The sequence below is a fragment of the Lepus europaeus genome, chromosome 10, assembly GCF_033115175.1.
Source record: "Lepus europaeus isolate LE1 chromosome 10, mLepTim1.pri, whole genome shotgun sequence".
Lineage (NCBI taxonomy): Eukaryota > Metazoa > Chordata > Mammalia > Lagomorpha > Leporidae > Lepus > Lepus europaeus.
In genome coordinates this window covers 39,349,493-39,363,369 of record NC_084836.1, presented here as the reverse complement: position 1 = coordinate 39,363,369, position 13,877 = coordinate 39,349,493, and the positions used below count along the sequence as shown (strand labels likewise).

The window sequence follows — 13,877 nt, the reverse complement described above, 5'->3', positions numbered from 1 at the left end:
CCCCGTGTCTGATGGTTAGTAAGCACTCTGCCGAGGAAGGCCCTGTCTGTACTTCTAGTATAATTTCTCTAAAGCAACTACCACTGAAGCAGATTTTTGGTTTAATAAATATGCTCTATTTTCCCCACATATGGGGCTCAATAATGTCTATTATACCTTCTTTTTTTCAGTCAAACTTGAATTACATGATCAAAGTTTATTTTTATTTGCTCCTAAATCTAGTTAGATCTATCATAGTTACTTTTAAAAATTATTAATCAAAAAATATTATATAAAGAGAAAAAATTTTAGCTCATAAAACACTAATTTGAATTATTTGGAAAGAGCAAAAGCAAACCTTATACTATTAATGAGATGAAACTTTATCAAAGTATTGGGAAGAAATTGTAAATGCCTGTTTATTTAAATAACTACTTGAATTATACTGGAGTTGTCACTTTAAAAAGAAACCCAAGCTAGAAAAATTGAATGTTTTCTAAATAAGATATCACAGAAAAGTAATATAGAAAGACACTCAAAGAAACTTCCTAGGTGCTTCAACTAAATTTGGAAATGCCTGAGCATTTACATAATTTTACTTAGCATATTTAAAGAATGTATTTATCCTTTATGAATTTTTGAACCAAGGTTTTTTTTTTTTTTTTTTTTTTGAGAGAGGCAGAGTTGATAGTGAGAGAGAGATACAGAGAGAAAGGTCTTCCTTTTTGCCATTGGTTCACCCTCCAATGGCCGCTGCGGCCAGCGCATCTCGCTGATCTGAAGCCAGGAGCCGGGTGCTTCTCCTGGTCTCCCATGCGGGTGCAGGGCCCAAGCACTTGGGCCATCCTCCACTGCCTTCCCGGGCCATAGCAGAGAGCTGGCCTGGAAGAGGGGCAACCGGGACAGAATCCGGTGCCCCAACCGGGACTAGAACCCGGTGTGCTGGCGCCGCAAGGCAGAGGATTAGCCTGTTAAGCCACGGCACCGCCCTGAACCAAGTTTCAATTAACTGGTATCTCTATCCCTATCCTATAAGCTAAGAGGCCTTCCACAATAACAATAACCTTGGAAAAAGACAACAGAAAGTTGGGAGATTTAGGGATACCCCAGGCAATAGAACCCTTGGATTTCCTTTTGGGAATCCAGTCCATTTCAAGCACAGGAAAGAAGGCAGAATCAGAAGTTCTAGTCAGTTGAAAAGAGAAGGGGAGGGGAGGAGATAGATAGGCACAAAAAATGAAAGAAAAAAAAAAGACGAGAAGATAAAGAGCAAAGAGAAAAAGAGAGAAAGACAAAACCTAAATACATTGTCTTTTTCTCGAGGACTTAAGTGAATGAACAAGATATACATTGCTAAGGAAAGAGAATCTAAACTTAAATACACCAAAAGTGTAAAATGAAGTGCTTTTATGCATTAATAAAAAGATAACTACCCCTATACTCCTATAGAAAAGCTGAGAAGGTATGAATATAGTTCACATTACTACTTGATCAATAATATAAAAAATAATTTTATTAGTCCTTTACAAACTGTAAATTCAAGAAATGAGATAACCAGTATTGACTAAGGGAGGGTAAATGGCAATACAATACAATTTGGTGATTAAGGTTTCAAAGTATTAAAGGGGCCAACATTGAGGAACACTATGTGAAGCCACTACGTGCAGTGCCAGCATCCCATACAGGAATGCTGGTTTGAATCCTGGCAGCTGGGCTTCCAGTCCAGTTCCCTGTAATGTGCCTGAGAAGGCAATGGAAGATGACCCAAGTGTCTGGACCCCTGCTGCTCATGTGGGAGACCTAGAATGAGTTCCTAACTCCTGTCTTCTGCCTGGCCCAGGCCTGAAAAATGCATTCCTTCATGGAGTAAACTAGCATATAGATCTCTCTCTCTCTCTGACCCTCCACTTTTCAAATACATAAAATAAATTTTTCAAAACAAAGTATTAAGAATATAAATGTGCTATACCCAAATATTCCTATGGAAATAACCAGTTTTTTAACATTATAATTATGTACATGTAAAAAGGGATATTTGCAACATTCATATAAAATGTATGAGAAAAACTATGCATGGATTTAAAAATATTTTTTCCATAAAGGAAACTTTATATGTTTCAACATAATTATTGACATACTCAGGTATTTTACTCCTAATGACAATTGGTAAATAAGCAAAATATCCAATAGAGGGATTTAATGAATTATGTCATTTTAATAAAGGAGATATGCAGGAATTAAAAATGATTTTATAACTGAATATTTAATAAAATAAGGAAAATCTTTATAGTATCTTACTTTCAAAAGAAAAGTACAAAATAATATATTACGGTAAATAATCCATCTTTATAGAAACAAAACATTGGAAAGATCTCTATCAAAAGGCCAATAGTAAAAATTAATACTGACCAAATCTGGAATTCTTTCATTGCTTAAAATTTTTTCTTGTTGTGTTTGCATTTTTCTGTATTTTACAAATATTAGTCAGGATCATGTATTACTTCTAAAAACAAATATAAAACTTAAATTCTAAATACAATCTATTTTCTATCCCTTATTCCACTTTGAAAGTTTACCAACTAGTAATGATTTTTCCTTCCTTGAAACTTCAGAGCCCTTTGCTTCTATTTCAAAGTTAGCTTTTATTATTTTTTTATTTGACAGAGTTTACAGACAGTGAGAGACAGAGAAAAGGTCCTCCTTCTGTTGGTTCACTCCCCAAATGACCACCACGGCCAGCACTATGCTGATCCGAAGCCAGGAACCAGGTGCTTCCTCTTGGTCTCCCATGAGGGTGCAGGGGCCCAAGCACTTGGGCCATCCTCCACTGCCCTTCCGGGCCAAAGCAGAGAGCTGGACTGGAAGAGGAGCAACCTGGATAAGAACCCAGCACCCATATGGGATGCCAGCACCGCAGGCGGAGGATTAACCAAGTGAGCCACAGCAACGGCCCCTCAAAGTTAGGTTTTAAAGTGTATCATAATTGATCATGATAGGATTAAGTGTTAAAGGGATCACATAAACAAGACTAGTATCTGCTAAAACTAACTGATAAAATTAAAAAGGAGAGAATGATCCAACATGGGAAGTAGAATACACAGCAGACTCTTAGAATGGCAGATGTCCTAAACAGCACTCTGGCCTCAAAATCAGCCCTTAAGGCATTCTAAGCATACTAAGTCTATCTTCTGTATATAAAAAATAATTGAAAATGAATCTTGATGAAGAATGGAATATGAGAGTGAGTGGGAGTTGGGATGGTTGGAGGTGGAAGGGTGGTTATGGGGGGGAAAGCCACTATAATCCAAAAGTTGTACTTTGGAAATTTTTATTAAATAAAAGTTGAAAAAAAAATAAAGTGTATCATTTTATACTAATTCTACTGGTCAACATGTGTAGTTTCTCTGATTAATGTCTACAGATAGTCAATATCCTCTATAACGATGGGTACAATGATTTGTGTAATGATTATTTTTAAGATGAATGCTTATAGAATATTTACATTTTTTTGTCAGGCAATGAGTTAAGGCCTAAAACCATAGAAATCTGATATTATCCTTGCTTAGTCTATTATAGGATAAATTATAAAGAATTATAAAATATTTCATAGGTAATTGGGTCAGTAATTTATAGTAAGAATGAAATCTAGACTTTGGGGGATTCATAATAGGTTTTCGGAGGAATCATATGCAGAAATAAAGATGAGTTGAGGTGAGGGGTACAGTGACCCTGGAGTGGTGACAAGTTTTGAAGGAGAAGGAATTATAATTGCAAAACAAGTCAGTGTATTCTCATGGTAAATATTCTATAAATTCCTTCCATTCCATTAAACATTTAAACATAAAACAGTACTTAATTTTCCTTTTTTCTTCTATGAAATTAATCATACTCCTACATAAACATAATAAAAGTATACCTATATTTTATTTGGAAGTTAGAATTTTTAATGGTCTTATTCTTTTTAATTTTTTTTAAATTTTTAAAACTTATATTTAATAAATATAAATTTCCAACAACTTTTGGATTATAGCAGCTTTTTCCCCCATAACCACCCTCCCACCTCCAACCATCCCAACTCCCACTCCCTCTCCCATCCCATTCTTCATCAAGATTCATTTTCAATTATTTTTATATACAGAAGATCAACTTAGTATACTAAGATTTCAACAGTTTGCACCCACACATAAACACAAAGTATAGGGTACTGTTTGAGTACTAGTTATACCGTTAATTCACATAGAAAAACACAGTAAGGACAGAGATCCTACATGGGGAGTAAGTGCACAGTGACTCCTGTTGTTGATTTAACAACTGACACTCTTGTTTATGGCATCAGTAATCACCCGAGGCTCTTGTCATGAGCTGCCAAGGCTATGGAAGCCTCTTGAGTTTGCCAACTCTAATCTTATTCAGACAAGGCCATAGTCAAAGTGGAAGTTCTCTCCTCCCTTCAGAGAAGGTACCTCCTCCTTTGATGACCCATTCTTTCCGCTGGGATCTCAGTCACAGAGATCTTTCATTTAGATCATTTTTTTTTTTTTTGACAGGCAGAGTTAAACATTGAGAGATAGAGAGAGAGAGAGGTCTTCCTTTACGATTGGTTCACCCCCCAAATGGCCACTACAGCCGGCACTGCGTCGATCCGAAGCCAGGAGCCAGGAGCCAGGAGCCTCCTCCTCGTCTCCCATGTGGGTGCAGGGCCCAAGTACTTGGGCCATCCTCCACTGCCTTCCTGGGCCACAGTAGAGCTGGACTGGGAGAGGAGCAACCGGGACAGAATCTGGCACCCCGACCGGGACTAGAACCCTGAGTGCTGGCACCACAGGCAAAGGATTAGCCTAATGAGCCACGGCACCAGCCTAGATCATTTCTTTTTTAGCCATATGTCTTGGCTTTCCATGCCTGAAAAACTCTCATGGGTTTTTTAGCCAGATCCGAATGCCTAAAGGGCTGATTCTGAGGCCAGAGTGCTGTTTAGGACATCTGCCATTCTATGAGTCTGCAATGTATCCCACTTCCCATGTTGGATTGTTCTCTCCTTTTTAATTCTATCACTTAGTATTAGCAGACACCATTCTTGTTTATGTGACCCCTTTGACACTTAATCCTATCATTATGATCAATTATGAGCTGAAACTGATCACTTTGACTAGTGAGATGGCTTGGTACATGCTACTTGATGGGAATGAATTGGAATCCCCCGGCACAACTTAATACTTTATTCCTTTTAGTATTTTTTTGTTCTACTTAATACCATTGGTTGAACTTTTTAATTAACACATAATCTTAGGTTTTTAAATTTAACTGAAAAGTGATCCATGTTAAATGTAAGAGTGGGAATAAGAGAGGGAGGAGATGCACAGTTCGGCACATGTTCAATCGGACTTACCTCTAATGGTAGAGTTAGAAATGGTCTTATTCTTTTAAGATTTGAAATTTCTAATATTTTTGCTTGCATTTGCCCTTGGGATGTGATGGCTTCTTTAAGAGGTTATGGGGCACCCACCCTCATGAATGGGTGAATGTCTCTTGAGAGACTGGGTTATGTTCTTTCAAAGCTGGGTGACTTCTTATGGGAATGAGCCAGTAATCACAGAAATGGATTAGTTAGCTCAAAAGTGTGCAGCTATAAAGCAAGGCTGCTCTCTTGCTTCCTCTAACAATTAATCCTGTACAAGTACTTGCTCTCTCTTCTGATTTTCGTCATGAGGTCAACGGAAGCCAAACAGATGTTAGTGACATGCTGTTAGATTTCTAGAACCAACATCTAAATGAACCTTTTTAAATTACCCAGCCTCAAGTAGTTTGTTAGAGCAATAGAACATGGACTCAGACAGAAAGAGGATGCTGATATAAGCCAGTTTTGATGCTTCTCACTAGCTGAAAATTATTCAGGAAGCTTCACCAGATCTGAATTGAGTTTACAGTAACTATCTTATAGGCTTGCTCAATTTTTACTTTACATGTATCCTAAATTATCTTTTAGCTTGACTGGTACCCCAGCTAGGAAATAATACTTTACATTATGTATTTTCTGTTACTTAAAAAGAAACTAAAAGGAAATTATGAATGAAATATACAAGTTTTTGAAATCTGACCATGTATTGCTAAGATTAGAATCTAATGACTCTATTGGGAAGAAAAATAAGAGTAAAAGCAATATAAAAGATAATTGTTTAAAAATCATGCATCAGCATATATCAAACTTAGGTTTGTCTTATGCCTAAAAACTTCAGTAGAGTAATAGTAGAGTAATACCAGTTTTATATGTTTCATCTAATTTTTAAATTATTTTCCTTATCCTTTGATTTATTATGCTACACTAGAAAGACAAAGCTTGGGAATCAGGTCAGTACCAGAAATCATAACCTTTGTCAGTGAAGTATATAATTTAGCAAAGGAATGAAACAAGAACAAGAAAGCAGCATCATTTAGGAGTTTCTCTTAGTGTTTAAATTTGTCATCAAATATGCTTTTTAAATATCTTATTCTTCCCTAATATTAGGATAGGGGCAAAGTTACAAAAGGTCAAGAGATTTATAAATAAAAAAAAAAACTCATACATTTTAAAGGAAGGCATTTCCCTTGATAGTTACAAAACATCAAACTCATGTGCTATTGTAATTTTAAGAACTTAAGACATCATATGCTAAGTACTTCAGAAACCAGTACCAACTATAGTTCCCCTCCAAAGAAATTGTGAATAAAGAAAAAAAAAGAGAAAAGAAAGACAATCTTTAAAAATGAGTAAACTCAGAGGAGTCTTGTTGCCTGGGAGAAAACTCTAAACGAGAGTCTCAATGCTAGCTCTAAAGTCTAGATTGCTTGCAGCTTTCCAGTTTGATATGAATCACAGCTCCTCAATTGGAAACCTATTAAAAGCAGCAGCAAGGTTAATGAAGATCAAGCTACATCTCTTCAGAATAATTCATGCTGACACTGAAATGTACGCAGCCACATTTTGCTCTGTGGACACAGACATACTGCTATTTACCCAGTACTGGGATAGGAGAAGAGCACACAAATTGACTCACAGTTCGGGATGTTGGAGGAGCTGAAGGGCTTGTTAGAGAAACCATCTCCTGGATTGCTAATCGGAGCTTTAAGCGATGCAGAGGATTGCTGATTCCAATTTCTCTCTGTATCTCAGTGTCAGATAAAGCAGACATGATGGCACCACTCTTCACATTGGCTCGGCAGGCTGCCACATACCAAGCAGGCATTCCCAGCCAGAGCTGATGGAGAGGAAAAAAAATATAACAATAATAATAATAGCAGCTAACATTGTAGTGTCTTACATACTAATGGTTTTTCTAATTACCTTACATATATGAACTCATTTATTGCTCATAACCCTATAACAAATACTATAATTATTTGCCTTATAGGAGACAGATGCATAGAGACATTAAATAATTTTTTTAATAGCTGGAAAGTAATGGAATAAAGGTTTGAAACTGAGGTATTCTGACTCAAGAGATTACATTTGAACAACTGGTTCATGATAGGGTGCTTCAGAAAGGTCACAGAAAATTGGACTGAATTTATAACTATTTTAGTGGAAAAGAATTTGAAATACATGGATAGTTTTACTGTAATAAACATTTCCCATGAACTTTTTCAAAATTCCATATATTACTAAGAACAAAAGTTACAACCTCAGGGCACCAAATTCTCCATTGTGTGCAAGGACACAAAGAACAGCTCCAAGTTGCATTTGGTATGGAATTCCACCAATAATGATGTAATTAATGACTTCAATTTATGATACTCCTTTGGAATTCTTGGTGCAGAGAAATTGTCATAGACACAGACAGCAGAATCATTTTCAGCTTTGTAATTTAGATCAAATCCCATGTGATAGCCAGGTGAGATTAATTAGATGCTATGTATGATAATGCTTTGAGAAAAAAATAATATTCTAGTCAAAGAGACTAAGGGTAGAACCATCCGGGAAACTATAGCTAGAGAGTAACAAAACTAATAATGTATCAGAAATTAGATTTCAAGTTTTGAGGCTTTATGTGAGGCTCTTGTAAAGACAATTGAATCAGTAGTGCTATGCACAGAACACATCTGGTGCATATCTTTTGGCACAAGTCAGATACGTGGAATGAAAATCAGTTTACTTACATTTTGCTGTGGCATCTGAGTTACACAGATTCAAAAAAGAAATCTCTCCCCTATTTCCATTATTTGCTAGGAATAAGATGCAGGAAATATGAAATGTAATAGTTAATCTTCAGGGGCTGGCGCTGTGGCGTAGCAGGTTTGTGCCTGCAGTGCAGGCACCCCATATGGGCACTGGTTTGTGTCCCAGCTGCTCTACTTCCGATCCAGCTCTCCGAGATGGCCTGGGGAAGCAGTAGAAGATGGCCCTAGTCCTTGGGCCCCTGTACCCGTGTGCAAGACCTGGAGGAATCTCCTGGTTCCTGGCTTCGGATTGGCACAGCTCCGACCATTGCAGCCAACTGGGGAGTGAACCAGTGGATGGAAGATTTTCCCTTTCTCTCTCTGCCTCTCCTCTGTGTAACTCTTTCAAATCAATGAATATTTAAAAAGTAAATCTTCATTTTTTCTACGTCAAAAATACTGAATATTTTTTGTTATTTTATTTGGTGACATGAGGAGATTGAGCAAGGCGAAGAGTTTTTTTTAAGAATGAGAAGTGAGGGGGAAAAAAGCTATAAATCAGCAATATATAATGCCAAGAACTCTAGACCAAGAATCAGAAGGGCTGGGCTCTACTATCTACCATGTCTTTGGTGAGTTCTGGAGTACACTTAAAACTCGGCCCTATTTTCCTAAGTTCTAAAATGAAGGGATTAAGCTTTATTATTTCTATGGTATTTTGTTAGGCAACTTCTTAGTGATCCATACCTCCTGAAATTGAAGCCCTTGTATAATCTTACTTTGAGGATAGACTGGACTTAAGACTTATTTCTAACAAACAGCCTGTGATAAAAATCAGGGGCTGTAATTTTTCAAGTTTTGGCTTCATTCTTGTTTCTCCGACTCTGGGAAGACTGTCATGCTGTGAGTAGCACTATGGAGAGCTCCAAATAACAAGAACCTGATGGTTCTGGCCAACAGCTAGCAGGAGACTAAATCCTGACTGTGACCACATGAGTGAGCTTAGAAACAGAGTCTCCCCGGTCAAGCCCTGCACAATGAGTGCTTCCCTGAGACTGTGATATAAGCCTGTTCAGACTCTCAACACAGGTCAGCACCAGGCCATCACTGACCTCTCCAAGCCATGAGATTTTAAAATCTGCCACATTTGGGGATAATTCATCACACAAAAATAAATAATACAGTTACCCTTTTAGTTTAAAAAGTCTGCAATATTAAAAGAGGAAAAGTTAAACAAAAAACAAGTTCGGGGTCAGTGTGGTCTGGGTTCTGATTGAGGTAAGAGAAATGAGGGACTAAGTATACTGCATGGCAGAGGGGTCTTACTAGAAACAAGAATTGACCTGACCTGGACAGGTTCATAGCTGTGACACGATGGGACCTGACTTTTTAGTTATAAACTCAAAATGTTCAAAATGTCCAACTCTTCAAAATACTAAACATCTAAATACTCCCAGTCTGGACCTCAGGGATTTTCCACTCCGCTTTTCTAAGGTGTTTGGATTTCTTTACTGGTTAACACTGCCGAAATGCTTGCCAGTACATTGTTAGCAGTATCATCCGGGACTATACTTGAAAGATTTTGATGTGGACCAATGGTACATGAAGCATCAGGTTCTCCCCTGTAACACTTTCTTACCAGGCTGTGCACTTGAGGAGCTGCAAAAGGAGGCACAAGTTAAGAGGTCTCATTCACTGGATCACACAGCTCATTCATCTTGTGGGGCTTTTTGCTCCTATAAGCTGAGTCACATTAGGATTCACATTAAGAGCTATTTCTGTGTGCTCAGGATAGGCTTAATTAGCACAAACTTCACTGCCTGTCATTTTCTACCACCTTAATGTCAGTGAAGTTTTTTTTTTTTTTTTAATCTGAAGGATTTGTTCATCACTTGCCAAAATAGCAGTTAACTCTATGTCAAACTGCAGCTAATTTTACTGGAGTGAAACTGAATAACACACTGCTATGTTTGCGGTGTCATTTCTGAAGCTTCTATCTTGTAATTGATTTTTAAAATACAGTAATTTTAAAGATATCTTTGGAAGAAGCAGATCATTAATATGCTAAAGTTTCCTTAATTGCTATGAAATAAGAGGAAGAACAAAGTTTCTTTAAATTGGTTAAAGAAAAACCAAGGTATATTTTTACATCTACATAAGTTTATTGCTTAAACTAAGATGGGCTTTAATATTTTCTTCATGGATTATTTAGGAAACTCTGGATATGATTATGGAGCTAAGTTATGGAGCTAAACACAATGTGTGTTTGCCTCTTTCAAGCAGGAGAAGCCTACATTTTTTTTTTAAGATTTTTATTTATTCGAGAGGCAAAGTTACAGACAGAAAGTGAGAGACAGCGAGAAAGGTCTTCCATCGGCTGGTCACTCCCCAAATGGCCCCAACGGCCAAGGCTGAGGCAATCTGAAGCCAGGAGAAGGAGCCTCATCTGGGTCTCCCACACAGGTGCAGGGGCCCAAGCACCAGAGCCATCCTTTACTGCTTTCCCAGGCCATAGCAGAGAGCTGGATTGGAAAAGCAGCAGCCAGGACTAGAACCAGGGCACATATGAAGTGCTGGTGCTGCAGGTGGAGGCTGAGCCTGCAACACTATAGCACCAGACCCAATCTACATTCTTTACCATGACCTAGGCATGTTGTAGTGGCTGCTCACAGCCCACATTAGAAAACTAATAGAAGGGGCAATGAACACGACTAACAGAGGCACAAAAGGCTGATTAAATACATATTTCTCTCACTGTCAAATCCTGCCCCTGCTGCCTTCTCTGTTTAGATATTGCCTTTTTTTCCCCATAACACTGCATTGAGCAAGATATGCTGAATGAGGTTATTTGTTCATTAACTTGAATTCAATTTATTTACTTAACAAACTTAATTGACATGGGCTGAACAGAATGTTAATTCTGTGTTGATACAGAAAAGAGCAAGGAATAAATCTTCTGCCTTAACCCAAGGGACAAAACCAACATGTCCTTAAGAATTAGAGAAGTCGTTTCCAAAATTAAATTTTAAGCAAAGGAGCAGTGTTCTACACAATTAGGTGATGCTGGTAATTTGGATAACATAAATGTTGAAAATGGAGATAGTTCTTTGTAACCCTTGATAAGGAAGATCCCTGGAATAACAACAATAACTGTTTTCTTCCAAGCATAAGGCAACTCAATAGTTGTTTCTTCTCTTGTTCTAGACATGAAAGGGGTGGAATGTAAAGACACTCTTTGTATTCCTTAGTATACATTCTTCTGCTACAATCACAATAAAATGTCAGAAAAATCACAATACTCTCACAGGTCCCTAGAAAAGCAAATATTTTCTTTATGAGTAATTCCAGGTGACTGGGAAACTGACTTCAGAAACCTGTATTTACATGTCTCTGTTTTCTATCAAGTTAGCAGTGATCAACTTACGAGCCTTCCATTCTAATTCTCTTACCTCTAGCCATGCAACCACAGTGGGCCCATCCCACTGGGCAAAAGGTAATCCCTTTCTCCGGGCTTCTTCAAGAAGTTCATGCCTGAAGCATACAGCAAAGATTATTAATCAAGTAATATGGAAGAGTATATCTGTGATTACTTTTAATGACCATACTTGAAAAACAATCAATAATCCTATATAAACTTTTAATGAGGCAATGTAGAACAAGAGAATTCCTTCTTCTGAACAATACACACAAATAACCCACATATTAGGAATGAGACAATGACAAATAAAGACTAGTTTCCCCAACGTTTATTCTCTAAAGTTCCACCATTAAGTGCTAATAGGCTAGGAAGTTGACTTATATAACCCATTAACAAGAAAACAGCCTACATGTTCATATTCAATCACCCACTGTGGTATCTAGCCATGAATTCTTCCACTTCACTGACCACTTCCCGTTACTATCTCAAGATTAAGAAATTCCTTGAGTTTTGAAGGGCAGGGTAAACTTGGTTGTTTAGCCCCATTTTAATGGTGTGCATTATTTTAACATGTATTCTAGGTCCAGAAGTCTATGTATGAGTTGGCTCTTTGTATAGACTGCAAAACCACATTTCATGTGAAGAAAATTCTCAAGTATATTGATCCTTATTCCTAAAAAATGTAAGAAGCAAAATTCAATAATATACTTATTTTTAATCATTACTGTTTTTAATGAAAGTAAAACATCTCCATTACAATAAATGGCTGTTTCATATAATAAAATGAGACAAAGAACCCTGAAAAATACATTTAGATTTTTACTGTCCCTACTACTATAGTTTTAGACTTGGTCTCTTGTTATAAAAACAACTTGATATTTATTGAGAGAGCAATTGTGGTTCCTATTGACTATATTGGAAAATGCACTCTACCATTGTATGCCCTGTTCTTATGCACAAATGATAAAAACATAGTGTAAGAATAATTTTATTTTGAAGATGTTTCTTTCATGCTTAGTAATACATCTGAATACCATATATAGACTCCCAAATTCAGCATTTCATTACATCCTGTTATTAATAAGGTACCTATTGTGGTAGACATTATCATATTAACACTTGTAATCAAAAATGCCTTCAGTACAAAGGCTTTCTGTATTTGCACTAGATGTTATCAACTAAAAATGCATGAAAAAAAGCAAAGAAATTGGGGCCAGTTCCATGGCATAGGCTAAGCCTCCACTCGCAGCGTCAGCATCCCATATGTGCGCTGGTTTGTGTCCCAACTGCTCCTCTTCCAATCTAGCTCTCTGATTATGGCCTGGGAAAGCAGTGGAAAATGGCCCAAGTGTTTGGGCCCCTGCACCCACATGGGAAGCCTGGAGATTCCTCCAGGCTTCAGATCAGCCCAACTATGGCTGTTGTGGCCACTTGAGGAGTGAAACAGTGGATGGAAGACATTTCTCTCTTTCTCTCTGTGTCTATTACTCTGCCTCTGAAATAATTTTTTTTAAAAAGCAAAAAAAAAATTATAAAGGTTAAGGACACATAAGTCAATTGCTGTTACACCTGAGAAAAGAGCATTGGTAAGCTCTCTGTGTATGCTCTTCATTACCTAGGAAAGGGAAGAGACATAGATGCACAGAGCCCAAAGTGCAAAGTAGAGGCACTTTCTCACAAGGCTTGCTCTACCATCATCCATTCTCCTGGGTTTCCCAGTAACAAGCTTCATTGAAAACCACTTTAAAATAGCTTAATCTCACTGGAGAATATAGATTTGTAGAAACGGATTAAAGGATCCAAGAGTCAATTATCAGGTACTTATTGAGCATCTGTTACAAGCTGAGACTTTGTTTATGTGACAAATAAAGACATGGATCTAGTTTCCCAGGAGATCCCTTGTTAGACAAAACAAAAACATAAAACTGCCCCCAAACAAAATCCAAAACACATATGGTTACAAATTCCCCAGTGATGTACTTTGAGAGTAGAAGCATTAACAAAAGGAGTCAATAGCAACGGAAAAAAATGGTAAAGCCTTTTGGCAACTGGGCTGACTTTAAATGGTGAACAGGAATGAGATGGGATGATAGGATAAGCAGTAGTAGTGTAGATGCAGAAGTAGGACTTAACATGGAACATATACAAGAAAATTTAGAGTAGTCCTTTACAGAGCCAAAATGTGTTGTATGGGTTGTGATATTATATCCAACAGGCAAACAAAAACTTCTGCTTCTGTTAAAAGTGAGTGAAATTAAATAGGAATGAAGACATTCAAAATTAGGTCTTGCTTCAATAGTACAAGTGTAAATACATACTAATAATGTAAGGAGCATGAAATGTTTTT

The 13,877-nt window shown here is 37.3% G+C and overlaps 1 protein-coding gene across 2 annotated transcripts in view; it reads right to left on the bottom strand.

Annotated features, from left to right (window-relative positions):
- PPFIA2 (PTPRF interacting protein alpha 2) overlaps positions 1-13,877 on the bottom strand; it is a 535,398-nt gene that overhangs the window by 23,884 nt on the left and 497,637 nt on the right. For both annotated transcript variants that reach the window (XM_062202051.1, XM_062202053.1), the window contains 2 exons: positions 11,562-11,643; positions 7,014-7,214 (listed from right to left, as the gene is read on the bottom strand). In XM_062202051.1, coding sequence (XP_062058035.1) covers positions 7,014-7,214; positions 11,562-11,643 — 283 coding nt within the window. The remainder of the gene's footprint in view (positions 1-7,013; positions 7,215-11,561; positions 11,644-13,877) is intronic.